The sequence below is a fragment of the Vicugna pacos genome, chromosome 18 (genome assembly GCF_048564905.1).
Source record: "Vicugna pacos chromosome 18, VicPac4, whole genome shotgun sequence".
NCBI lineage: Eukaryota > Metazoa > Chordata > Mammalia > Artiodactyla > Camelidae > Vicugna > Vicugna pacos.
The window spans coordinates 44,287,702-44,312,264 of record NC_133004.1 but is presented as its reverse complement, the minus strand read 5'-3'; the positions used below and the strand labels follow the sequence as shown (position 1 = coordinate 44,312,264).

Below are 24,563 nucleotides of genomic sequence, written 5' to 3'. Positions count from 1 at the left end.
CAAACCAGGTAACTTAAAACAATAGAAATGTATTGTCTCATGGTTCTGGGGCCAGAAGTCTGAAATCAAGGTATCAGCAGGGTGGTGCTCCCTCTGAAACCCGGAGGGGAATCCTCCCTGCCTCTTCCGGCTTCCGGTTTTGCGGGCAGTTCTTGGCATTTCCTGGCTTGGAGCTGCACCGCTCCAGCCTCTGCCTCTGTTGTCACGTGGCCCTCTTCCCTCTGCATCTTATAAGGATGTTGGTCATCGCGGATTAAGGGCTGACTCCAGTACGACCTAATTTTAACTGATTCCATCTGCAGCGACTCTGTTTCCAAATAAGGTCACATTCTGAGGTGTCGGGGGTTAGGCTTCAACATTCTCTTTTTTTGGAGGACACAGTTCCACTCCTAACAATGGGTAAATGAACTGTGGTATATCTATACAGTGGGGTTTCATCCAGCTGTGGAAGGGAGTGGAATACTGACCCACGCTACACGATGGGGAGAACCTGGAGGTGCGGAGAAGCCAGACACAGCAAGGTGCGTGGTGCGCGGCTCCACGTACATGAAGTGGGCTACCCACACTTCAGGCCAATCCACAGGCACAGAAAGCAGCCTGCAGAGACGGGGGTGGGGGGCTGCAGAGCGACTGCTGATGAGTCTGGAGTTTATTCTGGGGGTGATCAACATGTTCTGGAACTAAATAGACATGTCAGTCACACAACTTTGTGAATATACTAAAAACTACTGAATTATACACTTTAAAAGGGTGAATTTATGGTATGTCAATTGTGTCTCAATAGAAAAAAAAATTACCCTATTAAGAGGATGAAAAAACAAGCTGCAAAGTGAGAGAAAACAGTTGAAAATCACTAATTTACCAATGGGCTTATATTTAGAGTCTATAAAAAAAACTGTCAGAAGTCAATAGCAAAAAACTATCTAATTAGACAATGGGCGAAAGACATAAAGAGAGATGTCACTGCAGAATACATAGAGATGGCGGATAAACACAGGGAAAGAGTTGGACATCGCAGGTCACAGAAGAAATGAAAATTAAAACCACCGCGGAGAATGACTGCGTGCCGACCAGGGTGGCCAGAATTAAAAGATAGTGACAGCGCCCCAACCTGAGGAGGCCGTGGAGAAGCTGGGTTGTGTGTGTCCCTGCTGGCGGGAACGTAAAATGGTGCAGTCACTCTGGAAGGCTGTATGACAGTTTCTCACAGGACTAAATATGCCCTTATACAACCCAGAAATTACACTTCGGGGCATTGACTCAGAGAATTACCCCCCAAAATCTTGGTTCATAGCAACTTTATTCCCAATGGCCAAAAAGTGCAAACAGTCCAGTCCCCTTGGAGGAAAGTGTCCATCCACAACGGGGGTACTGCTTAGCAATTAGAAGTAACAAGCTGCTGATATACATAGTACCATTCATGAATCTCAAGGGAATTACGATAAGGTAGGGGAGGGGAGGCAGTCTCGGAAGGTTACATATTATATGCTTTCATTTATGTTACATTCCTCAAAAGGCAAAATCACAGTGATGGAAACAGATTAGCGGTTTCCAGGGGTTAGGCATGGGGGCAGGGGGGGTGAGGCGACAAAGGGGCGGCGTGAAGGAGATTTTTGTGATGATGGATCAGTTTTATAGCTTGATTGTGGTGGTTGTGACACAGACCTACACATGCGATACAAATTACATAAAACTACACACGTGCGCACGCACACACACACACAAATACGTAACTGGCAAAATCTGAATAAGCCGTGTAGTACAGATAGGCTTCCTGGTTCTGCTGCTGGACTGTGGCTGTGCAGGGTGTTACCACTGGGGAAACTGGTCGTAGGGGACACGGAACCTCTCTGAATATTTTTTGAAGCTTCTTGTGAATCCAGAATAACTTCAAAATAAAAAGTATTTCTTAAAATAGATTATTTTTTAATTAATTTATTTATTTTTATTAAAGTACAGTCAGTTACAGTGTGACCATTTCTGGGGACAGCACAATGTTCCAATCTTGCAATACATACATATATTCGTTTTCATATTCTTTTCATTAAAGGTTTAAAATAGATTAGTTTTGATAAAAACACTGAACAGCCAGTGCTGCCTGGGCGCTAACCAGTCTGAAGGCCACCCAGCCACAAATAGCCAGGGTGGTCACCCCCACAGTGGTGCAGGTCAGCCTCACACAGACCCCTGGATGAAACCAAATGAAAGGGAGGGGGTCAGCTCCGTCGTGGGAGGCTGCGTTCGGGTTGGGGGGGATGTGCATGGAAAAGATGTCGGTGCTCTTTAAGATGGGACTGAGAGACAAGAAAGGGACAGACTTCCTTGCTTAAGGCCACTAGGCGCAGAGAAAGGAGAAGAGACTAACGCGTCTCTCCCCTTATCTGTTGTCTTCTCCAAGGCGACAAGTGAGATCCAGCAAACCCGGCTAAAGGGAAGAAAAAGTTCAGAGAGTTTGTCTATAATAGAGTTTATCTAGAACAATGGAAAACTGGCAACAACCTAAGTGCTCAGCAGTTGGGGACTGATTACACAGATGAGGACGTAGCCACGCAGCGGCCAGCGGCCAGTCCTTTCGGATGGCGGTTTTCCAACAAAGCCCAAAATTTAGCTTGGTGGGGGGGCTCACTGGGAGGGGTCCAGGCCTCCCACTCCAGCCTCAGTAAGAGCAGTTCCATTTTACCTGTTTTGTGAACTGGGCATCCCTTTAAGATTTGGGGTTCTTGTTTGTTTTTTTTTTTTAAGCTAGAAAACCACTTGTTCATAGAATACTTACTAGGATGAATATATTATTAATGACATTTGTCTCAGGGTAGTGGTATTATAGGTGATTTTGATTTTCCTTTTTTTATTACCTGTGTTTTCCCTTTTTCCAACAATAAATCTGAATTCATTGTTTTTATGACAGGAAAAAAATAGTAAGTTGCAGTGTGAGTCTTCTTTGGTTGAAAGTCACAGAAAGTAACTCAAACTAATCTAAGCAAAAAGAAGTCATAGGAAGGATGTTGGAGGTTGACGCCAAAGAGCGAGACGTGCCCACCCAGCGTCCATTCTCCACCTCTTCCTTCCTGGCAGAACCCTGGTTTTCAGGGTAGGAATGTGTCCAGTTAAACTGCACTTCTCAGCCTCCCTGAAAACTAAGGATGGTCATTGTTATGGCCAATAAGATATAAATGGAAGTCCACTGGGTTAGCAGATTTTTTAAATGGTTAGCCATGCTGGCAATATTCTTTTAACCCTTCCCCCTCCTGTTTCTCCTATGTGGAACATCATCACGATGGCTGGCACTGCTGCAGCAGTTGTGACCACATGTGGCTTTGAGGATGGAAGCCACATGTTGAGGCTGACTGGAGCAACGAGGAAGGGTCTGGAACACTGGTGACTCTGTGGAGCGACAGACCAGACCTGGGCTATCTCTGATACTGAAGCCACTCTTTTCCTGCTGCCTGCAACCCACCCCTAACCGATTCAGGGCTCACAGGATCAACAGGAATCCAGAAAACCAGGCTTGGAAGTGGACAAGGCAGCTCAAGAGTTAAGAAGCAAGAACCATCTCCACAAAGTCATGGATGACCTCATCACCATCACATGATGATTCTCTTTCTCCAGGGAGCAGCCGGGTTAATAAACAGTCGCTGGTATCTGAACACAAACCACACCCCTTCCTGGAAGCCAAGCTGAAGGTTGCAACAAGGAGAGAGAACACCTAAGTCTCTAAGTTCATCTTCAAAAGTCCCTCTGGAGATTTTGCTTGCTTGCTGTTAAGAAATTCCCAGAGGAAAACTTACCCTCTCTGTGTCCCCATTAAAACAAGAGTTATGAACAGATGTGCCCACATTTCTCCCACCATGCAAGATTTCTCCACCATGCTGAACCGTATGCTGTAGGTGATGGCTTGCGCCCACACCTGCACCTGGTGAGCCTTGCCAGCTCAGAGGTCCAGGACGTTTAGTTAGGTGATAAAGCCTGTCTCTGCAGAACTGGATGTCCTAGAGGGTATATCTGAGCATGGCTTAGCATGGTGTTTGGCAGCGAATAAGGGGCTGGCAAAGCCTTCTGGAGTCCTGAGATTTCTATCTCGTAATTTTCAAAAATCTAAATGTGACCTAACCCACAAGGGGTAGGACCCTAATCTGGGCACATCCTAAGACAGAAGGTCCCACAGGAGGAACTGAGGAGGGTGCAGAAGAATGGCACTCATTTTTAGCCTCTTGGTTCTTTTGTCCCAGGTTCAGTGTCTGGAGGAAGAAACATCTTGTTGGGTCTGGCTTGAATCATAGACTCCACTTGGCTTAGAGAGGACAGACTCCTGGTTATAAACCCCACCCCACCCCCACTGAACCATATCCAGTGGGAAGGAGACGGGTGGTTCCTCAGGTGAGATCAGAGGAAACGGAAACTCGGAAAAGAGATGTGTTTTAATTGTCAGATATGTAAATTTTAAATTAAAAGGTATAGAAAGAAAAATTAATTTAAAATGTTCAGAGTTCAGCCCGTACCCAGATGAATCCTGTGTTGAAATCAGCCTGAACCACTGTGATTCCCTCAGGTCACACAGGGAGAAACGGAGCGGTCCCGAGCACCAGTGAGCCCCTAGTCTAGACAGGGAGGAAGACTGATAAGGGACAAACCGTAAGATGACTGGCAAGACCTGTTAAAGGTAACTGACCAAAGCACCGTGGGAGAACAGAGAAAGGGGGCATTAATTTTGACCCTGAAGATCAAAGGAGGCTTCCTGGAGGAGGCGATGTTTGAGTAGAAGATGAGAATGAAGATAGAGATTTGTACCAAAGGATGTCGAGCTTTGAATGTCACGCTGAATTTTTCGGTGGAAAATGGAGGGTCATTGAAGGCTTTTGAGCAGAGAGATAATATGATTTTATCTCACCAGTCATGTAGAGATTAGATTGCCCTGGTGGGAGAGGTTAAAAGTTAGGAGACCTGTAAGAATGTGGTTGCAATAATTCAGATGGACAGCGATAAGAGGCTGCTTTAGAGACCTGGGAAGCCGGGGTAATGATGTAAAACCACATTCCAGGGAGCTAGACTGGGCAAGTCCGATGAATAACTGGATAGTGAGGGTCAAAAGGAAGACAGCGCGGGGTTTCTGTCTTGGGAAATCTGGTGTAGGGGGATGCTGTTTACCAACCTAGGGAACTCAGGAGCAGTGTGAGTGGGGACAGTGATGAGGCTGACTGGGGTCAGGCAGGGCTTGAGATGTTTTAGAGACATCCGATGGGAATATTCTACAGGCAGTTGGAAATCGGAGTCAAAAACTCGAGAAGAAAATGGCCGTCATCACCTCGCGCATTGAATCATGGCTGAATGTTGTTTGGTTATTTTTAGCATCCTTAATGGGCACGTGTAACTGGCTTGATTACAAGAGAGATTGTGCTGTTGTTGGGGGGGGGGGGTTGTTGTTGACTTTCTTCAGAATAATGACGGCAGGAGACGGGTGGTGGGATCTGGGAGATCGGGAGGCTCAACAGCCACGACAGAACTCGTGAACGAGACTGCGGATTGGAGCCCGTTCAGTTCAGCACAGATCAGCACCACGACTGAGCCTCCCCCCTTTGCCAGACTCGGGGGGCATTGCAGCAAACAGGACAGTGACCGTGACAGATGCAGTCCCCATCCTCAGAGAGCCCCAAGGGGTGGGGAGGTGCCTGGAGGGGAGGGATGTCCCACTTTGCACAAAAGTCAGGAGGGGCAGATTCCAGAAGCTGTAGAACTGGGCGGCGGGCTGGGCAAAAACCCCGCCACCTGGTGAGCCGTGGGAGAAGAGGGCACAGGCAGGTGGTCCTTAGGGCCCACAGAGATGTCCTTCCCCCTCCCGAGAGGATGAGACTGAAGAGAGTGAGTGCCTGGGTTTCAGCCAGACATTTGACAGAGGTCCTCCTGGTGCCCGTGCGGGCGGGCGAGACAAATACGGGTGGAGGACAGTCAAGAGAGACAGATGCAGAGAAGACTGAAGGACCAGGTGCAAGGTTTTCATTAATGGTTGATGTCAAGCCAGAGAAAGGTCTTGAGATCTCATGGGTCTCCCCTTGGCTCTTTCCTGTTTATCTTTTTCAAAAATAAAGCAAAACAAACCCAGGGAAATAGGCATTGGCTCAGGATAAAGAAGAACTTGAGCGATCAAACACCCCTGCTGGCAGACCCTTTGTGGTGGGGACTCCCACCACTGCGGCTGTGGGAACCACCCCTAGGCGACTGCCTTCCCTGAGCATGAATCCAGGCCTGGATGCAAGGGCGCAGTGACCTCCTCTGCAGTCCTTTCCAGCGCCAAGACCCTTTGCATCTGTGAGCGCTCTTTGGACAGAGCCGCCTGGAAGCCCGCCATCTTGGCAGACCACGTGTCTAACACCGAGTCCATCCTCTGAAGGCAGTTTGGGTCAGTGGGGGGCACAGGGCCCGGGTGGCCAATGCTGCCTGGGTTCCCGGCTGCAGCCCCACCTGTCCAGGTGTGTACCTTTGAGACCAGACACTCCAGCCCTCCCTCAGTCTGGGTCTTCATCTGTAAAATGGCTGGCAGCAACCTTGCAGAGTGGTGAGGGCTCAGTAAGCACCGACTGTGTACATCAGGTGTCCTGATCCACCACCACGAGGACAAGTAGCCACAAGGCACAAACTAGCGCCAAGTACTCTGCGAGAGGCTGGGCACCTAGGAGATGGATGCAAACGTATGGACAATTTAACTGGACACATCAGCCCAGGACCCTGTAATTACAAAGTGAAAGAGACCTGGGGAAAGGAGAATGAGAACACATCTCTCTGGGCTAAACAGCAACCACCCGTGCAGACCTTTCAGGCCCGGCAGGCAAGAGGACTCTGAGAAGAAACACCCTTTTCCACGCCGGCAGCTATGCTCTGAACGGGCGTGCCGCGGGCGCCAGAGCCAGGTGTCGCAGACCGTGTGGCTTGAACAACAGGCGTTTATTTTCTCAAGGTTCTGGAGGCTGGGAACCCCAGACCAAGTCTGGTGGAGCCCATTTCTGGTGAGAACGCTCTTCCTGGCTTGCAGACGGCCACCTTCTCACCGTGACCTCACACAGCAGGGAGAGAAAACCAGAGAGCACTCTGAAAAGGACACTAACACCAGCGGGTCAGGGCCCCACCCTTAGGACCTCGTTTAACCTTAACGGCATCTTCAGAGGCCCCATCTCCAAACAGAGCCGCACTGGGGTTAGGATTTCAACACGTGAGTTTTAGAAGGACACAAACATTCCGTCCATAATAAATGGGCACCTGCGTCTCATAACTCCCATGTCGGTTTTCACAGCACATGAGCCACCGAGGCGGGCTCCTTCTCCAGGACCCCCTCCCCGGTCTTCCCAGATGGCAGACTGGGTGGTGGGGTACAGCCTCCCCTCAGTCTTTCTCTAAGGGCTGGGGGCAGCCAGTCCTCACATCCAGACCGTGCCCCTTGACCCCCGCCAGCCACCGACTTCACAGCAGTCTGCCTCTTGGGACTGGGATCCTCCCCCTGGACCTGGACACTCCGTCTGAAGCGTGAACCGTTCAGGACCCTGCATGATCTGTCAGTGGCACTGGTGACGTCAACATCGTGACGCTGACTGACCCCTTACGACATGCTGTGCTAAGCATCTGACATGTGCTCATTCACTGGATGCTCACCCAAGCCTGCGGGATGGGTCCTGTGACTCCCCACGTGGTGAGCTGAGGCACCAACAGGAGAAGGGTCCCCAACCAGGTCACGTCGGAAGGATGCTGGGATTCGGATGTGGGCAGCCGAGCCCCGGTGCACCCCGGCGAGAAGTCCCTGCCCAGCCCCCGCGTCCGGCCGAAGAGTGTGTCGGTGAGGTGCCTAAAACGCCTGCCTCTCCCTAAGACTTTGATTGTCTGGAGGAATGAAGGGGAGGAACTTCCAGCCATCTAGCCAGCGACTCCCAATGCTATTTCATGCTGCACATGCCTTGGTCTGCGAGTAGAATGAACGAGTAGAATGGAGCTGGGCGTTGCCGGGCAGTGTCAGCCAGGTGGGCTCTGGAGGGCTTCTTTCTCTCGCATCCTGGGGTCCCAGGGTGGGGGATGAGCTGGAGAGATGCGGCTTCCTGCTCCAAAGGCAGCCTTGCCGCCGCCGCCCCCCCCCCAGACCACTTCATCTTTCCCCAGCGCCCACCTTTCCTCTGGACCCCCACAGCAGCCCCCCACCCTCCGGCATTCGTCTGACATTCTGTAAACCATGCCGCAGTGTTCTCTTTTTCTTTTTCTTGGTCATTTCTGATCTTTGCAGTAAAATCAGTGGCTCTTTGCAGACAAGAGCCCGGCTGGTGCTTCTCGGGCTGGCCCAGAGCCACACTGCACAGGAGACACCTGCTCGCGGAGCACGTGCTGACTGCTTTGAAGGCAGGCGTTTCCCAGGGGTTTGGGGCCATCCCTACAGACAACGGTCAGTGACTCGATGTCCTGGAAGCTCTAGAGGTGATTGTCACCAGGGGAAGGGGGATCTAAGGGAATCTGTCGTCCACACAGACATGCAGAGTTATACTTCCACTTGAAAGCCGCGCAGCTTGCTCTCTGCCCGCCCTCTGCAGAGCTGTCCCCTCCTTATTTCTGCTTTAGATCTCTCCTCCTGGACAAGGTCAAACCCCTTCTGTCCGTTCTGAGCACCGGGCAGCCCCCGTCGGTGGCACTTGTTCATCGTTTACGTGTGTTTGGGTGATGCTTCATCGCCGACTGTTACCTTTGCACTGCGTCTGTGTCCCCAGCACTTAGCAGGCTGCACATCACACCAGAATCCATCAATACATGCCGGTCGGGTAACTGAATGAAGGCTCTCCTGCTCCAGCCAATCAAAGTGAACCTCCCCCCAGCGTCCGTCCAAGCCGTCCTGCTGGAGGATGGCGCAGGGCGGGGTGCGGGGCTGACTCACACGCCCCATTTATTCAGGAAGCCAGAGGTCAGGGGAGGCTCCCTGGGAGAGCCCCAGGCCAGTTCTGGCAGTTACAGCCAGACCGTTGGTGAGAAGTCAGGGAGGAGCTGCTGCGGGTTTTCTCAGCTCAGTCCGGTTCAATTCCCGTCCTGCACTGCCCTCTCCAGGGCACCGGGCGCTCCAGGATGATCAAAGGTGTGGCAAACTCAGCCAGAACCACAGAATCACCGTCATAATCACAGCTTTTGATCCGAGAAAGGTCAGAGCACTAGAGAAGCATCCACTCATTGTCATTCTCCCTTTGCTGTGCAAGTGTTGACACCCGCCGCCCGTCCCCTACGCCATGAGCTGGCCAGACCACGAGGCCAAGGCAGGAAGCGCCTCAGACCAGCGCTTCTCCCTGGGGTAAATGTGCCTGGCAAGCACCCGGGATCAGGGAAGATGCAGATTCCGTGGCGGTGCCTGGGGAGGGGCCTGGGAGTCTGCGTTTCTAGCACATCCCAGATGCTGGTGCAGCTGGTCTGGTCCCGGATATTCAAAATGTGGTCCAGGGACCAGCAGCCTCGACATGAGCATCGCCCAGAGGAGTGTTCGCTGCTCAGGATGCTGTCCTCTGCGCAGCATCAGCATCACCTGGGAGCTTGTTAAACACGTGGCGTCTGAGGCCCGCCCCAGACTTCCTGGGTCAGAGTCTGCAAGCGGACCAGGTCCACAGTGAGTCATCGCTGTGGTGAAGACGGGGCTGCGCTGCCCTGGAACCCTGGTCCTCAAGCCCAGCTGCACCTTGAAATCGGTTTTTAAAAAATTACAGATGTGGGGATCTTTCAAGACCCCGATTTAATCTGCATGGGCTGCAGCCTGCACGCCAGGGATTTTTGAAGCTCCCAGATGATTCTCATGTAAAGCAAAGTCCAAGAGCTTTGCTTTCTGTTAGAATACTTTATCGATACTTTATTAAAATTTGCCGAGATTTTTCTCAATAGCTCTTGGAGTGTTTTCTCCAGGGAAGATATACAAATAGCCAACAAACACAGGAACAGGCGCTCAGCCTCACTCAGCAGCAGAGGGATTCAGGAGAAAACCACAGTGAGGCGCCGCGTCCCGCCCGCTAGGATGGGCGTCACTGTGAGCGCGGCCCGACCAGGGCGCGTGAGGGCGCGCCGCCGTCGCAGGGCCGAGACGGTCTGACGGCTCCCGGAGAAGTTACGGGGAGCTACCGTGTGACCTGGCAGTGCCACTCCCGCGTGCATTCTCAGAAGAATCGAAAATGGGAACGCACAGCAGCCAAAAGGGAGACACAACCCACGTGTCCCTCAGCCGATGAACGGATAAATCAAATGAGGTCTGTCCACATTTGATTACGGAATTACTCAGCCTTTAAAAAGGACCGGGGTATGATGCATGCCACAACGTGGAGGAACTCTGACAACACGATCAGCTAAGTTACAGGAGCCAGACGGGAAAGAACAACAGCGAGGGTCCGTCTTAGTGAAACGTCCAGGAGAGGCAAAGAGAGACAGGCGTGCTCTCCTGTGTCACGAGAAGCCGTGAGTTTCTGGAACCACTCCGTGGCTTTCTTGGCTGCCCTTTCGGACTGTTGCCAAGTGGTCAGGGTCCTTCTTAACCAGGCGGAACACTTCCATTTTTTCAGGAAGCTTCCTTATGTCTTCCAGTTCTGAAAGGGAGCAAAATCATAAAGATTCTGCCCGTTTTTCAGTTTGTGCCTGGCTATTTTCACTTTAGCTTCTGTTACGGAAGGGTCTTCTGTTTCCTGAGGAGGTGTTATTTGTGTGCAGAGCAGCTGTTGATTTTTTTTTTAAATATTCGCTGTGTCGTCGCCCTTCCTATGGCAGCTTCCCAGCTGACTGTCTTGGGTTTCTAGGTGGAGCTCACGTTCTGTGCAGGGAATTTTAGGTGAGTTCTTCATTCCAAATCCCTCACAAACCACATGCACTAAAGGCCAGGCCTTCGGTCTTTCTCCCAACGTGTTCTGTGAAATAGATGACACCACGGGCAACAGGAGCCACTCTTGGATGTCATTAAAATGTCAGATTAGTAAAGAAGTTTCTAAATGCTTATTTCCAATTTCTGTACTTTCTCGTCACAGACCAGGAAACACTGGACAGACCAAGAGTGGTCCTCAGGCTTCATTTTGAATGTCGTCACCTCTTCTCCAAATGTCATTAGATGTTCAAATTCCAAACCTGTCGTGTGTCCTCACGTGTCCAGTTGCGAACCCCGCTTAACGACCGCGAGGTCGTCAGCAGCGCCCGTGCAGAGCACAGGCACCTGGGCTGGCGCGTGGCGCTGTGCTTGGGGTGGGCGCGCATGTGTGTCTGTGTGTGATGGACTTCTACTACGTCTAAAACCGGGGGGGAGAGGAAGAAGAAAGGATAATATTCCAGGAATAGATCTATATCTTTTAAAAAAATTTAAACTGTGTTTGTTTGTTTGGAAGGTAATTAGGTATTTATTTATTTATTTATTTATTTATTTATTTATTTATTTATTTATTTATTATTATTTCTATTTAACGGAGGTACTGGCGATTGAACCCAGGACCTCATGCATGCTAAGCACACACTCTGCTGTATCTTGACATTGAAAGAGTTGATGGATTTTCTCCAAATGTGGGAGAGTAAGGAAGAGCCAGAGGACCCTGAGCCAAAAATAAGATTTAAAAATTCTGAACAAATTACAGTTTCGTGGGGGAAGGAAAGCTATGTTTTTAAAAACAGATGCTTCAGTGAAGGTGTCTCCCCTTGCTATCAGCTAGTGTCACCAGCGGCATTAACAGTCTGATCGCTCCTGCGGCGGCAGGAGCGCTGCCTCCGAGTCTGTGATCCCCTATGTACACGGTGGCCCCCGCGTGGCTTACAAGGTTCCGGCAGCATCTGGGGCTCCGCGCTGCCACCGGGGTCGGTCGCGTGTGGGAGGGAGATGGGGTTTTTTTTTTCTGTTGGACCCTCGAGAGCCACGGGCCCAGGTGGGCCTCTCCATCCTGCAGGGCAGCGGGGAGGGACCACCTGTGGGCACCCTGCAGTTTTACTCCCCAGAGGTCTTCATTCTGAAATCCGCAGTGGGGCCGAGGTCTCTCCCGGTGGGGCTTTCTCTGTACAGCGACATCGTTGGAAGCACCTCCCAGGGTAACCACGTGGCTTCCTTCCCCTGCAGAGCTGCATGTTAGATCTGTGGGGGCTACAAGACAGAGCTGCAAAAGAAGCTATGAAAACCTAACAGACTTTTCAGTCTTAGGTATTGGCATGTTCCAATGATCAATGCTGTTCTGGGCTGTGATAAGCTTGGGAGTAAATCCGATTTGAACTTAATGCATGTTTAGAGGGCTTCTGAAACCCAGAACCAGGCAGACCCACCTTCCCTGACCCCAGATGATAGTCCTCAAGTGAACTGCTCGAGGAAACTGGATCCCAGAGATTACAGATGAAGAGTTTGTGAAGTGTCCACGTTCCACTGGAGTTCCAAGAAGGCCAACTAAAAGAACTATGGACTGATTGACATGACAACTGTTGATTGAGCAAAAAATCTTCTTGAAGATGACAACTGACACTGGAGGAACTAAGGTGAGGGGCAGCAGAAGGAGTCAGAACATGTGAAAATCTTAAAAACTGACTGACTTAAATAATGTTGCCTATGCTACACAATTGAAAAAAAAAAAACCTTTACACTTAAAAATAAAATAAAATAAAATCCACCATGGGTGACACTGAGGAAGGTGATGCCTCCAAAGGGTGTGGCCAACCTGTCCCCACCTGTCCTTTCAGAGATGAGATGTGATGCTAACAAGCACCATGTTTTAATAAGGACTCGTCACAGTCATCCCCATGGGACCCCACACTCACCTCTCACTTACTTCCTCTTTCATCTTTGACATGTTTGGGGGACGGGGGAGAGGGCTGTCATCAGGGGGGAAACAATCCTGTCCACAGCTTGAATCCTGGTTCTCCCTTCTGGAGCCTCTACTTCCCATTCTGTAAAATGGGCCTGTGGCTTGCTGGGAGGACGACGTGAATGTCTACAATGTGTTTGGCGTGTCGCAGGCACTCGGCAAGTGGCAGATGGGAACACGGTGACCTGCTGAACCAGCCCTGTGTTAAACCCAAAGGCCCCTCCCGTGGGGTTCCTCATTGCTTCCTGCAGATGAGACCCAGCTGGATGCTGCAAAGGCAGCTGTGAACAAAACAAAGGATGCTCTCGGGTGTGGGCAAGACTGACAATACACCATTACCTGACACTGTGATAAGGCTGCAGGCACTAAAACAGGGTCCTGAACCAGAGGGCCGAGTGCTAGTCCAAGAAGGCATTGTTCCCAAAGGCCTCTCTGAGAAGATGTCTGAGCCAGAACTGGGTCTTGAGACTCTAACCCTGAAGCCTCCCTTCCACGTGGCGGGAGCAGAGAGAGGGGTAAGAAAGATGTGGGCCACGGGGCTGGATCCACTTGGTCCCACCCTGCTCTGCCCCGTAACCCTGGGCAAGTCACTTCACCGCGAAGCATGTGGCTCCAAAAATCTTTACCACTCTTCTCGTTTGGGAGGGGTGGGGTCCTCCATCCCTTCTCCTTGAATCTGGGCAGGTCTCTGATTGCTCCAACTGACAAAGTATGACAAAAGTGAGAAGATGTGACTTTCTAGGATGTCTTAAAAGGCCATGTCCTCTTCACCTAGCTCACCTGGGAACCTTGCTTTGCGAGAAGTCCCCCTTCCCCAGGAACAACCTGCTGAGGAAGCCGCAGGTGGGTGCTCTGAGGACAGCCCCCAATCTGAGCTCCCGGCTGACTGCCAGCATCTCCTACCTGCCAGCCAACCTGGGAGTCTGGTCCCATCTGGCCTTCAGCTGCCGCACCCCAGCACATTTCATGGTAACTGCATGAGACTCTCCACAAGAAATGCCTGGCTGAGCCATAGACGAACCCCTGACCTATCAAATTGTGAGCCAAATAAAATGGAGGCTTTATGCTAGTAAGTCTGAGGGTCATTTGTTCCATGGTTTTAGTAATAGGAGCACCTGTCTCCCTGCCCTCAATTCTTTTTTTTAAATCGAAGTATAGTTGATTTTCAATGTTGTATTAGTTTCTGGCATAAAGCAAAGTGACTCAGTTATACATTTATATTCTTTTTCTTAGTCTTTTTCATAAAAGATTATTACAAGCTATTGGATATAGTTCCCTGTGCTATATAGTAAGACCTTGTTGTTTATTTTGTATATAGTACTGTGTATATATTAATCCTAGACTCCTAATGTGTCCCCCACCCTCCCCTTTGGTAATCGTAAGTTTGTTTTTTATCTGTGAGCCTTTCTGTTTTGTAACTAAGTTCATTTGTGTTTTTTAGATTCCACATATAAGTGATATCATGCAATGCTTGTCTTTCTCTGTCTGACCTACTTCACTTAAACCTCTCCCTTGCTCACCTGCTCCTGCCACCTGGTCTTTTTCCTGTCCCTGGAACACACTGGAATGACCCTGGCCTTGGCGGGCTTCCCACTAGCTCTCCTACCTCTCCCAGGAAACTCCTCTCCGCCGCCCTCTGCGTCTCCCACGGGGGTCCCCTATCTTGTAGGGTCTCAGCTCAACCAGCCCTCAGGGCGGCCCTGAGAGCGTCTGACTGGACCAGACCTCCCACCCCAGCCATCACACTGCTGCGGGGTTCTTACCACACTTAACCACCATCTGATACCTTTCTGTTTGTTTATTGACTCTGTCTTCTGCCAGAATACAAGGTCTGTGGGAGGAAAGCCCTTGCCTGCTTTGATCGCCTGTGTATCCCCTGCTCTGTGTGTAACACCTGGCATAAGGGAAGCCTGGGAAGCCATGAAAAGATGAGAGGGACAGGCATTTCTGACAGAGAACAGCAAGGAGAAATGATGAGGACGGTGTGTTCCGGGTGAGAAGAGCACCTGGCTGAGGCTGCCAGGGTTCAGGATGACTCAGGCAGGGTGGGAGAAGTCCAGGCCTTCTAAAACACAGGAAGGATATTTTCAGGCAAAACTGTCATCTGATGTAGGGAGGCGTGGATTGTGGTAAAATACACATCACATACAATTTGCCGCTTTAACCACTTCTAAGTGCGCAGTTCAGGGGCGTCAAGCACGTTCCCGTTGTGCGGTTGCCGCCACCATCCATCTCCAGAACTTTTGCATCTTCCAGAACTGAGACTCTGTCCCCATCAGAACTGCCCACGCCCCTCCCCCGGCCCTGATGACCACCCTTCCACTTTGTGTCTCTCTGAATCCGCCCATTCCAGGGACCTCTGCAAGTGGGGTCGCAAAGGAGGTGTCATTCGTGTCCGGATTATGTCACTCGAGCAGTGACTTTCAGGCCCACCCGTGCCATATAAGCTGCACATGTTATACTGCGGGAAACTATACAGAGCAGCACTTACTCTGTGGCCTTTCAAGGCTGAATAGTACCCGACTGCGCCTGAGTACCACGCGCTGCTCCCCCACTCAGCAGCGCGGGGGCTGCAGGGCTTAAGGGCTCTCTCTAGCGCCAGCTGGACACTGCCCAGGGGGGCACTACGGGCCGAGGGCACCGTCCAGGGAAGGTCAGTATTTCACCTGCACGACCACCCATGTGTGCCCCACTGTGCAGGCGAAGCCCCGGCTCAGAGCAGCCAGGCGGCCTGCCGGGGTCACATAGCCCGGAAGGGCGGGGATAGGGCCGGGAAGGGCCGGGGGCAGGGCCGCAGCCGCCCTTCCCAGCCGCACGACCCCGCCCGGTGCACCGGCCGCCCTGCCGCCAGCGCGCAAGCGCAGGAGGAGGCCCGCGAGGCTTGCCGCAGGGCGCATGCGCAAAAGGCGCACGACACGGAAGGCTCCGTTCCTCGGAGTGTTAATCCGCTATCCGGGTTTTCGGCTCCGCCGGGAGTTCTGTTTATAAACACACCGCGGCTACCGGCAAGGGGGTAACCCTAAGGGTGGGGGGGTCGGAGGTCAGGGGTCAACGGGGGCTCCGGCGGGGAGACCCAGCCCTGCGCCTCTGGCGGGCTAGACTGCGCGGCGTGGCCGGTCCGGCGGCCCTACCGCGGTCGGGGGCTGCCGGGGGCGCCACGTGGTGCGCACGTGGTCGGGTCCCGGCGCCCGGCCTCCCCTCCCCCACCGCGCCGGCCGGGGCTCCCCCGCTCCCCCTAGCGGCGGCCCAGGCGCGCCGCGCTGCACGTCGCGCCTGCGCACAACGCGTCACGACGCGCCATCCGGTCTGCGCGGGAGCCGGGCGTGGGTCGGTTGCGTCCCGGTGACGGCGGCGCGTCCGCGCGCCCGGGGTCCCGGGAGGGCGGGGCGGCCCGCGGCCGGGCTGGCGGGGGCTCCGGGCCCAGCCCCGCCCCCGGGCCCTGATGCGCGCTGAGCGGCTCGGCGGGGTCCGGTCGGGGGTGGGGTTCTGCAGCCGGCTGCCCCCTCCCGGGCCTGAGACTGGGTTCCCGGAAGGCCGCGCGGCGTTAGACGCTCAGTGCCTGTTCAGCGCGCCAGTGGCCGGAGGGTGAATTAACGCATTACTAGAATATTCAGGGAGTGTGGCTTCCGGTTTCTTATTGTATCACCTGCTCTAAAACACTGTTGGGCCCATGCGAAGCACTGAGTCTATGGTAGTTATTACAGTTGTTGCTTTTTTTTTTTTATTTGCGGGGGGGGGGGTCATTTGACTTTATTCCGTTAAGTCTGAAAGGGTTTGCGGGGGGCTTACAGAGATTAAAAAGCAGACAGACCCTTTTTCTGCCATTTCATTCTAAAAGCTCACAGTTGCATTGCCATCACTGATTGCTTGTGAAATTAGTGTTTCTCAGAAGTTTATCCACGTCAGTATTTTTTAAATACCTACTATGTGCCAGACAGTGCCGCAGGCCCTGAGGTAGATGGGTCACACTTAGGGAAGGGGAAACCTAAGTGTCTGAATTGTAAAGCAAGTCAGGGAGGACTTACCTAAGGGCAGAGTGATAGTCTGTTTAACAGCTGGCTGGAGGAGGAGAGCATGTATACACACATGAATTTATTACACATTTTGCTAGTGTAAAGCTCGTGCGGCACCGCCTACAGAAAACAGTAAAACACATAACACTCTTTCTCATAAAGCCCCTGGACCCAGTTGATTCTCAGATGTCCTCAGATATTGAGAATGCTGTTGATTCTTTCTGCTGAAATCTTGTATCCAGAGCCAACCTCTGGTTAAAATTCAATCATAATCTATCAAATTGAGTTGCTTCCCAACCCACTGAGTTGTTTTCTCGATAAATTTATTGTCATTAAGTATAATGTAGTATGAACATTGGTTGATGTTCCGTTAATGAGTAAGAAATGAACCAGAAAGTTACAGATCTTCATTCATCAGTGATATAAGCTACTTCTTCGCTGTACTGGATCATTTTCCAACACTGAACAAATATTTTGTGGCAGAATGTAATGGTTAAAGATTGGACACAATGTTAAGTTTAGCCATTGCGAATTTTTTCTGTTACTTTTTTTTTAAGTTCACCATTCACTTTAATTTTTTTGTTTTGTTTTAGCTCTGTTTTTTTTTAATGGAAGTACTGGTGATTGAACCTGGGACCTCATGCATGCTAAGCACACACTCTACACTGAACTATACCCACCCCTACTCCATTACTTTCTTAAGTCTACACTAGAGGTTGGTAAATGTTTTCTACAAAGAGCCAGATACATATTTGCCGGACACAAATGGTCTCTGGCACATATTCTTCATTTTGTTTTATTTTTTACAAACCGTTAAAAATGTAATAGCCATTCTTAGCTTGAGCAAGGGCCAGGTTTGGCCCTCAAGCTCCAAATTGTAGCATTTTCATTTTCCACAGTGTGACTATTGCTCTGATGGCCAGTTTCAAACTGCCGACCTTGGGCATCTGAAGCAATGTGAAATGTCTTGAGTGCAGAGTTGGGAACAGCATTCCCACCCTATGGGTACAACAGACGTAAGTAACCTCGAAAGCACAGGTCGTGGTAAAGTAATTAGGAAGTAGTGAGTTTTGAGAGTGTGTTTTTAATAGAACTGATTTTACTGTAAGTTTATGTAATTTAAATTTTGGTAACGTCTGTGTTACCAAGCACACAACTCCATGCTGGTCTCACCTCTGAGTGGACCTGGGGGTGGGGAAGCGAGGCTCCTGGGAGGGTAGACAGTGTTCCCTTTCTAAACCTGGGTTACACTTAGACAGATACTCAAAGGTGACCCCCAACGAGGCAGAGAACCCCTGTATCATCATCTCCCTTGAGTGTGGGTGGGGCCTGTGATGTGCTTCTAACCAATAGAATTTGGTGAAAGGGATATGATGTCATCCTCTCCCTTTTAAAGGGCGATGGACATCCCACCCGTCACTTCCAGGATCCCATGATGGCTGGAGACAGAGACTCTCCCGCTGGCCTCGCAGGAGGGAACAGCCACGTTGTGAAAGCCGCTGGAGAGGGGAGCTTGGCCCGGGACTGCGGAGGCCTCTGGGACCTGAGGGCAACCAGCAGCCCAGGAGAAACCAGGCCGACACCTCGACTGCGGCCACGCGGGACCCTGAGCAGAGGACCCGCTGAGCCGCGCCCGGACCCCTGCCCTGCAGACCCCGAGGCAGTGAGTGTGTGTTGCTCTAAGCTGCTGGGTGTGTGCTCGTTTGTTCTGCAGCCTAGCGCCGTTTCTCTACACGTGTTACGCATCTCAGTTTTTGACGGCCGTGGGGGTCGGAACGCAAAGACAGCAAAAGGAGCGGGAGCAGCCGGGCGCCGCGCTGGGGCCACTCTGCTTGCCTCCGGCGGCCTCGCCGTCCCGCCCGTGGCCTGGCTGCGCTGCGGAGTGGGTGCGAGGCTGAGGGCTAGGTTCAGCACCTGGCGTTTCCTTTCAGCCCCAGTGCTTCCTGCCTGCCTGTGTCTGCCAGCCTCTGTTTCCTTGCCTTTAAAACAGAGAGGTCAGTGGTCCCTGCCTCATGGGGCAGTGTTAGGATTTGGTGGGACAGCCTCTTTCAGTGGGCCGTGGCAGGTGGCCCTCACTGGTTCCAGAGCTGTCAAGGGGTAGGGGGGTGGGCCTGGGTGAGTCTCCACCACGCGGGGTGACCGCCCCAGTGAATGATTCAGGAGTCAAAGTCAGTGCCCGTCTGCCATTCCCTGAGCCGTTCAGGAAAGACCGAATTCAAAGAAGCACGGAGCTTATAGAGAAGGGTTCATTGTCTTCTGAGAGGCCACCATGAGAAGAGATGGCCTCTCTCTCCGATGCCGTGGCTGAGGGTGAGCCGTGGGCGGCCTGGGGTGATGCAACTGCTGGGCTTCCGGCCTCCACGGGAGGAGGCCAGAGCCGGCCTCATCATCAGCGCAGGCAGCCAGAGCTCTGCGTCAAGCCACACCGAAATTCCACCTGCATCCAGGTCCCGGGTGTGTGGGCTGACATGTTCAGGCCATCTTGAGTTGGGTGTTCAGACACCTGATGGGCTGGACCTGCATCCTGATTGGTCGGCCATGTGAAGCCATTAGCCAGGTCCGTACACCAGGGGGGCTGGGGACAGGGACAGGAGGCGTTGGGTCCTGTGTCTGCAGCTCCACTGGGCTGGGGCCACACGTGTGGCACAGCAGCTACTGTGTTTTCACGGCTGAAGCCCTTTGAGGCTCCCTGCGTGGGACCCGCCATTGCTCTGTGGCTCTTCTGTCACTTAATCTGCAGAACTTGCCCTGGGAGGAGGGTGCTGTCCTCACCTGCCGCAGCTCAGGGGCCACAGAAAATATCTCAGGCAGGGTGGCTGGAACAACAAACACTTGTCTTCTCCCCGTCCTGGGGTCTGGAAGGTTGAGATCAATGTTGGTTTCCTGGGGCCTCTCTCCTTGGCCAGTAGACGGCCATCTTCTCCCCGTGTCCCCACACAGTCGTCCCTCTGTGCGTGTCTGTGTCCTGACCACCTCTTCTCATAAGGACACCTGTCGCATGGGATCAGGGTCTGTGTTGTGACTTCACTTTACCTTACTCACCTCTGTAAAGGCCGCATCTCCAAATAGGGTCACACTCCGAGGGACCAGTGGTTCAGGCATCCACAGATGAATTTGGAGGGGGTGCCGTTCAGCCATAATCACCCCCCACTTTGCAGACAAGGACACTGAAGTAGAGAGAGGCCCTGTCAGTTGCACGAGTTCACATGGCTTACGAGGCACGTGGCCAGGTCTCACGCCAGGCGGCCTTCCCCCCTGCTGTGGACTGCACGTCTGTGTGTCCCCCGTGTGATTGTATCAGGAGTTGGGGCCTTTGCGAGCAGCAGGCTGTGAGGGTGGGGCCCTCAGGGATGAGATTGGTGCCCTTGTATACAGAAACACAGGAGCATCCCCCACCCCCGCCACGTGAGGACAGCGCAGGAAGGCAGCTGTCTGCAGACCGGGAAGCCAGCCCATGCCAGATGTCTGATCAGCCGGCACCTTGAATTCGGGCTTCCCGGCCTCCAGACTGTGACAAATAAACGTCTGTTGCCTAAGCTGCCCTGTCTGTGGTATCTTTGTTACAGCAGCTGAGCTGACCAAGGCACTCCCCTCACTGACCGCTGCTCTGTCACCTCTGAAAACGTGTCGTCTAACACTTCAGAGCTCCGATGAGATCGCCATTAGCTGTGTCATCATGTCCCCTCTGCGCTGCGCCCCAGACACACTCAGGGCCCAACTCGGCCTCCACGGATGCTGCCACGCTCCTGGCTTGAATTTGCACGGATGCTCCCACCCTGATGGGCACTCAGCAGTCATCAGATGCATGAAAGGACGGAGCTTAGGGCCTGGGGAAAGGAACCCCCAGGACAACCTTCCGATTACCCCCCATTCAACCTCGGGGACAAATGCAGCCCCAGGAACCATCCAGCCGACGTGGGATCCGTGTGGGCATGGTTTCCAGGCCTGGCAGACTGGCTCGCTCTCCTTCCAGTTTAGCTGTGCCTCGTCACCTGCCTCTCACTACCCAAGCCCGCCTCGCTCCTGTGCAGTCACAGGAGCCGCGCTTGGCCTGCCCAGGGCTCAGCCAAGCCTGGCTCATGGCTGTGTCCCCGTCCCCAGGTCTGCGCCTGTCTCCCGGGCACACCAGCCTGGCGGCCACGCTCCTTTGGTGGAGGAGCCCTGCTTCCACCCCGCTTCTGGGGGTCTGCACATCGCTGGCCCTGCCCTTGCGCTTTGCTCTGCGGGATTTCATAAGAGAGAACCAGGCCTCTGGGCCCCAGCGTTCTGTGGCCCCCGGTGCCCAGCTGATGGGCAGGCTGCCGAGAGGGGAGCCTGATGCACCCTGCGCTGCCCGGCTGCAGGGCCAAATCTGTCCGGGAGGCTGGCCCAGCCAAGACGAAAGGGGGCAGCTGCCCACATGGGACCCCCAGCCCGTTTTCTGCAAACAAAGGCCCGGCAGCCTGGAGCCCACGCTGCAACTCTGTTGAAACCTCGAGGTGACTCCCTATTAACCACTCCCTTTGGTGCTTCAAGACCAAAAAGGGAGTAAAGCAAACCTCTTTCTAAGCAGGAAGAGCTTTCCAGAGCAAAGGGCGTCCCCCAGCCCTGCTGCCAGCGGAGCACGAGAAGGCCCTGGGCCTCCCAGACTCACACAGCTGGGAGCTGCCTGGCGCGGGGTCTGGACCAGAGGCAGGGCGGCCAACAAGGGGTCCCGCCTGCACGCAGACCCTGCCTGGTTTTATTTTAGAAACCGACAGGACCCAATTAAATGATTTGTTTTTAAAGTAGACACATACTAGGAGGATAGGAAGGAAAAAACCAAAGCTCCCACCTCCTCTCTTTCTCCAAGGTGCAACCTCAAATCCCAGCTCCTTTGTCTGCTCTTTTCCGGCGTTGCTGCTCTGCATTAACCAGTAACCGATGCAGCGTTATCCATCCGTCTATCCATAGGAAGTCTGCTTTCTCTTGTTAAACAGGAGGCACAGGCCAGAACACCAGGCGGGCATTTTCCCCAGCAAGTCCTGTCTCCCCGGGGACCAGGCATCTTATCTCTAGGCCCATGTCTGGCTTTTCCTGCTGCAGAGAAATGGCCTTTTTATCCAGATGCCGTGGCTCCTTATCAGGCAGGAGTAACAGTCCTAGGTGTTTACGCCTCCAAGTGCAAACACGTTTGTTTTCATTAAAATTTAATTTTGAAGGAAAGGGGAAAATGTTGGCTCAAAGAGCACTGGCATTTCATCTACTTAGGTTTGCGGGCAGAAGTCCATCCAAGCCAGCACAGAGCATTCGCTTGGAAAACTGGATGAAGAAAGAGGCAGCAGTTCACTGAAAAAGCTTCATCCGTGGCTGGCCAGGCAGAGGCGTGACTCAGAGTACAGACCTGGGCCTGCCCAGCAGGCATCTTCCCTCTGTGGTCTAGTCTCACCTGGAGCGAGGCCTTGGGTGCTAAGCACAGAGGCCTCCTGTCGGCAGTCCTTGTCCTTCACTGAGCCCCTGCTGAGTCCCGGGTTCTGCCCAGTGGGGGTTGTTTTCCCACCTGACAGGTGAGAACACCGAGGCTCCCGGGGACCCGCGGCGAGCCCAGTCCAGTCTGAGGACAGGCCACTTCGCGTAGACCTGGGGTTTAAGCCCAGGTCTGTCTTGCTCCAGAGCCCACGCTTGTTGCCCTGAACTTGGCCCCTTGAGTGACAGAAGAGAGCACGGTGGCAGGGATGGTTTCCCAGGTGCCGCACAGGGGACACGGGGACACAGCCCCACGGCACATGATCGAGGCAGTGCCTCAACTCAAGAGAGTAGACGCCCTTCTCGTGAAGAAACCTGAGGAACAGGGATGCGTCGGTTTGCGACCAGCTGCAGCTGCTCCTTCCTTAGAGGTTAACTGAGCCAAACGACTAGAATTCATCTTCGGGGGTGTGTGGGTGGTCTAGGCTGGCGTGAGCCGTAATCACCTAATGCGGGGGCACATTGTGACTGGTAAAAAGTGCTCTGGGAGCATCGCTGTTGTGAGATTTTTTTTTTAATTACAAAAGAGACCCTCTAATTGAAGAGGAAGGGATAAATTGGGAGTTCGAGATTTGCAGATACTGACTGGAGTATATAAAATAGATAAACAAGTTTATACTGTACAGCACAGGGAACTGTATTCAATATCTTGGAGCAGCTTACGGTGAAAACGCATGAAAACAAACATATGTATGTTCATGTATGACTGAAGCCTTGTGCTGTACACCAGAAAATGACACGACGTTGTAAACTGACTATCCTTCAATAAAAAAGATATTTTTTTAAAACGACCCTCTAATAGGGGAGGTGATGATAATGGTGCTGCAGGGCTTCCTGAGGGTTCGTCACACCAGGGAAGGTAGGACATTGAGGGTACGGCCGATCCGCTCATGGTTACGCCAGGAAGGGCTCAGGCCCTCGATGGCTGATCGTTAAAAAAAAAGAAAAGCCATTAATAATCGGAAGGTTTTGTGTTTTGCTTTATGGTTTGCAGCACAAATTGAACACGAGGTCCCACCAACAAAGAGATATTCCTCCTACCCCGTAGTTTTTAAATGGTATCTCCTTATTTTTTTGTTTGTTTTTTTATCGGGGGAGGGGGAGGTAACTAGGTTTATTTTCTACTATTATTATTTTAATGGCGGTTCTGGGGGTCGAACCCAGGACCTCACGCATGCTAAGCATGTGCTCTGCCACTGAGCTGGACCCTCCTCCTGATTAGCTTCCTTCTGAGGCACATTTTCCTAATTCTCTGCGATGAATGTATGTTGCACTGTGGTGTGTAGGGGTCTTTTTCAACGAAATTTAGCAGAAACTGGGATAACCTTCTAATATTCTTTCTCTCCTGTGTGCTGCCTTTTTCTGACGATTGGCTTTTGTGGTCCATTGAAGATCATTCTCTTACTTAATCCTTGCTGAGCCAGCTTGTTGCCTGGCAACAGACGTTGTGATGATTGCCTTTCCTCGCTGGGCCTCTTCAGTGGTGCTGCGCGGCAGAGCAGACCAGTGCGAAGCGATCTCGGACCAGAGCAAGCAGCGAGCCTCTTTGACCTTCTCAGTGGTCACACTGTCTGCCTCGTGAGACGTGGGGACTGCTGCCAGCGTCCCCAGACATCGCATTTAATGAATGTGCTAGAGGGAATGGCAGCTTCAGGATCCGTGGTTCCTAGTCTCCGCCCCCGCACCGGCCATGGACACCTCCTCTGCCTGTGCCTGGTGTGCTCCTGGTCTCCAGAGCGCCCTTCCTGGTCCTCTTGCAGCAGATGCGTTTTAGTGCCTGCCTAGCTGCCCCTCCCCACGCCTCTCTTTTTCCCCGACACCTTCTTACCATCAGCTTCAGGAGAGGTGGGACCCAGCTCCTGAGACAGAATCATGATGGGGCTAAGAAATGCAGTTGGTCTTAATAAACCTTTTGCTGGGAAGTGCTTGGGACTTGAGCACGTGGTGTAACTTTGGCCAAGGAGACGTGAGAGGAAGTGGGCTGGAGTGGGGAGGTCCTGAGAAAAGTGTCTTTGTTCCTAAAAAGGAGATGCATGAAGCAAAAGTGGTCTCCAGCACCTGGTTTGGGAAGATGGGGAGGGGGCCCTAAGACCCCTGCAGCCACCTGGAACTCATGGGATTTGACAGATCAAGGACAAGGAGCCACAAGGGGACAGGAACTGAGTCCTTGATGGCATCACTGAGTCCCCGCATCCATCATCCGAGGACTGCCCTTTCTCCTGAGTTCTGTGTAAGCTCCTAAATCCCCCCCAAGCTGAAGCCACGT

At 52.5% G+C, this 24,563-nt stretch overlaps 1 protein-coding gene, 1 long non-coding RNA gene and 1 other non-coding gene across 6 annotated transcripts in view; all 3 read left to right on the top strand.

Moving 5' to 3' along the window:
* The window catches only part of LOC140687180 (uncharacterized), a 41,311-nt gene extending 27,442 nt beyond the window's left edge, over positions 1-13,869 (top strand). Inside the window, exon 3 of the long non-coding RNA XR_012061350.1 lies at positions 13,576-13,869. This is a non-coding gene — a long non-coding RNA (uncharacterized lncRNA). The remainder of the gene's footprint in view (positions 1-13,575) is intronic.
* LOC116280038 (small nucleolar RNA SNORA18) lies at positions 11,978-12,104 on the top strand. The gene has a single exon (XR_004189359.1). It is a non-coding gene; the product is annotated as a small nucleolar RNA SNORA18 (small nucleolar RNA).
* Positions 13,870-16,107: 2,238 nt separating the features above from the next.
* LOC107034181 (uncharacterized) lies at positions 16,108-24,222 on the top strand. 4 transcript variants are annotated; one of them, XR_012061346.1, is made up of 4 exons: positions 16,108-16,491; positions 17,713-17,829; positions 18,210-18,476; positions 23,690-24,222. XR_012061346.1 is itself a non-coding variant. In XM_072943392.1 (4 exons), exons 2-4 carry the CDS (start codon positions 17,815-17,817, stop codon positions 21,129-21,131), a joined length of 1,059 nt encoding a protein of 352 aa, XP_072799493.1. In that variant the 5' UTR covers positions 16,555-17,528; positions 17,713-17,814; the 3' UTR covers positions 21,132-23,082. The 4 variants fall into 4 exon arrangements, 1 of the variants encoding a protein (XP_072799493.1); XR_012061345.1 differs by lacking the exon at positions 23,690-24,222 and adding an exon at positions 20,383-23,082; XR_001459714.3 differs by lacking the exon at positions 23,690-24,222 and adding an exon at positions 20,380-23,082.
* The last annotated feature ends 341 nt before the right edge of the window (positions 24,223-24,563 follow it).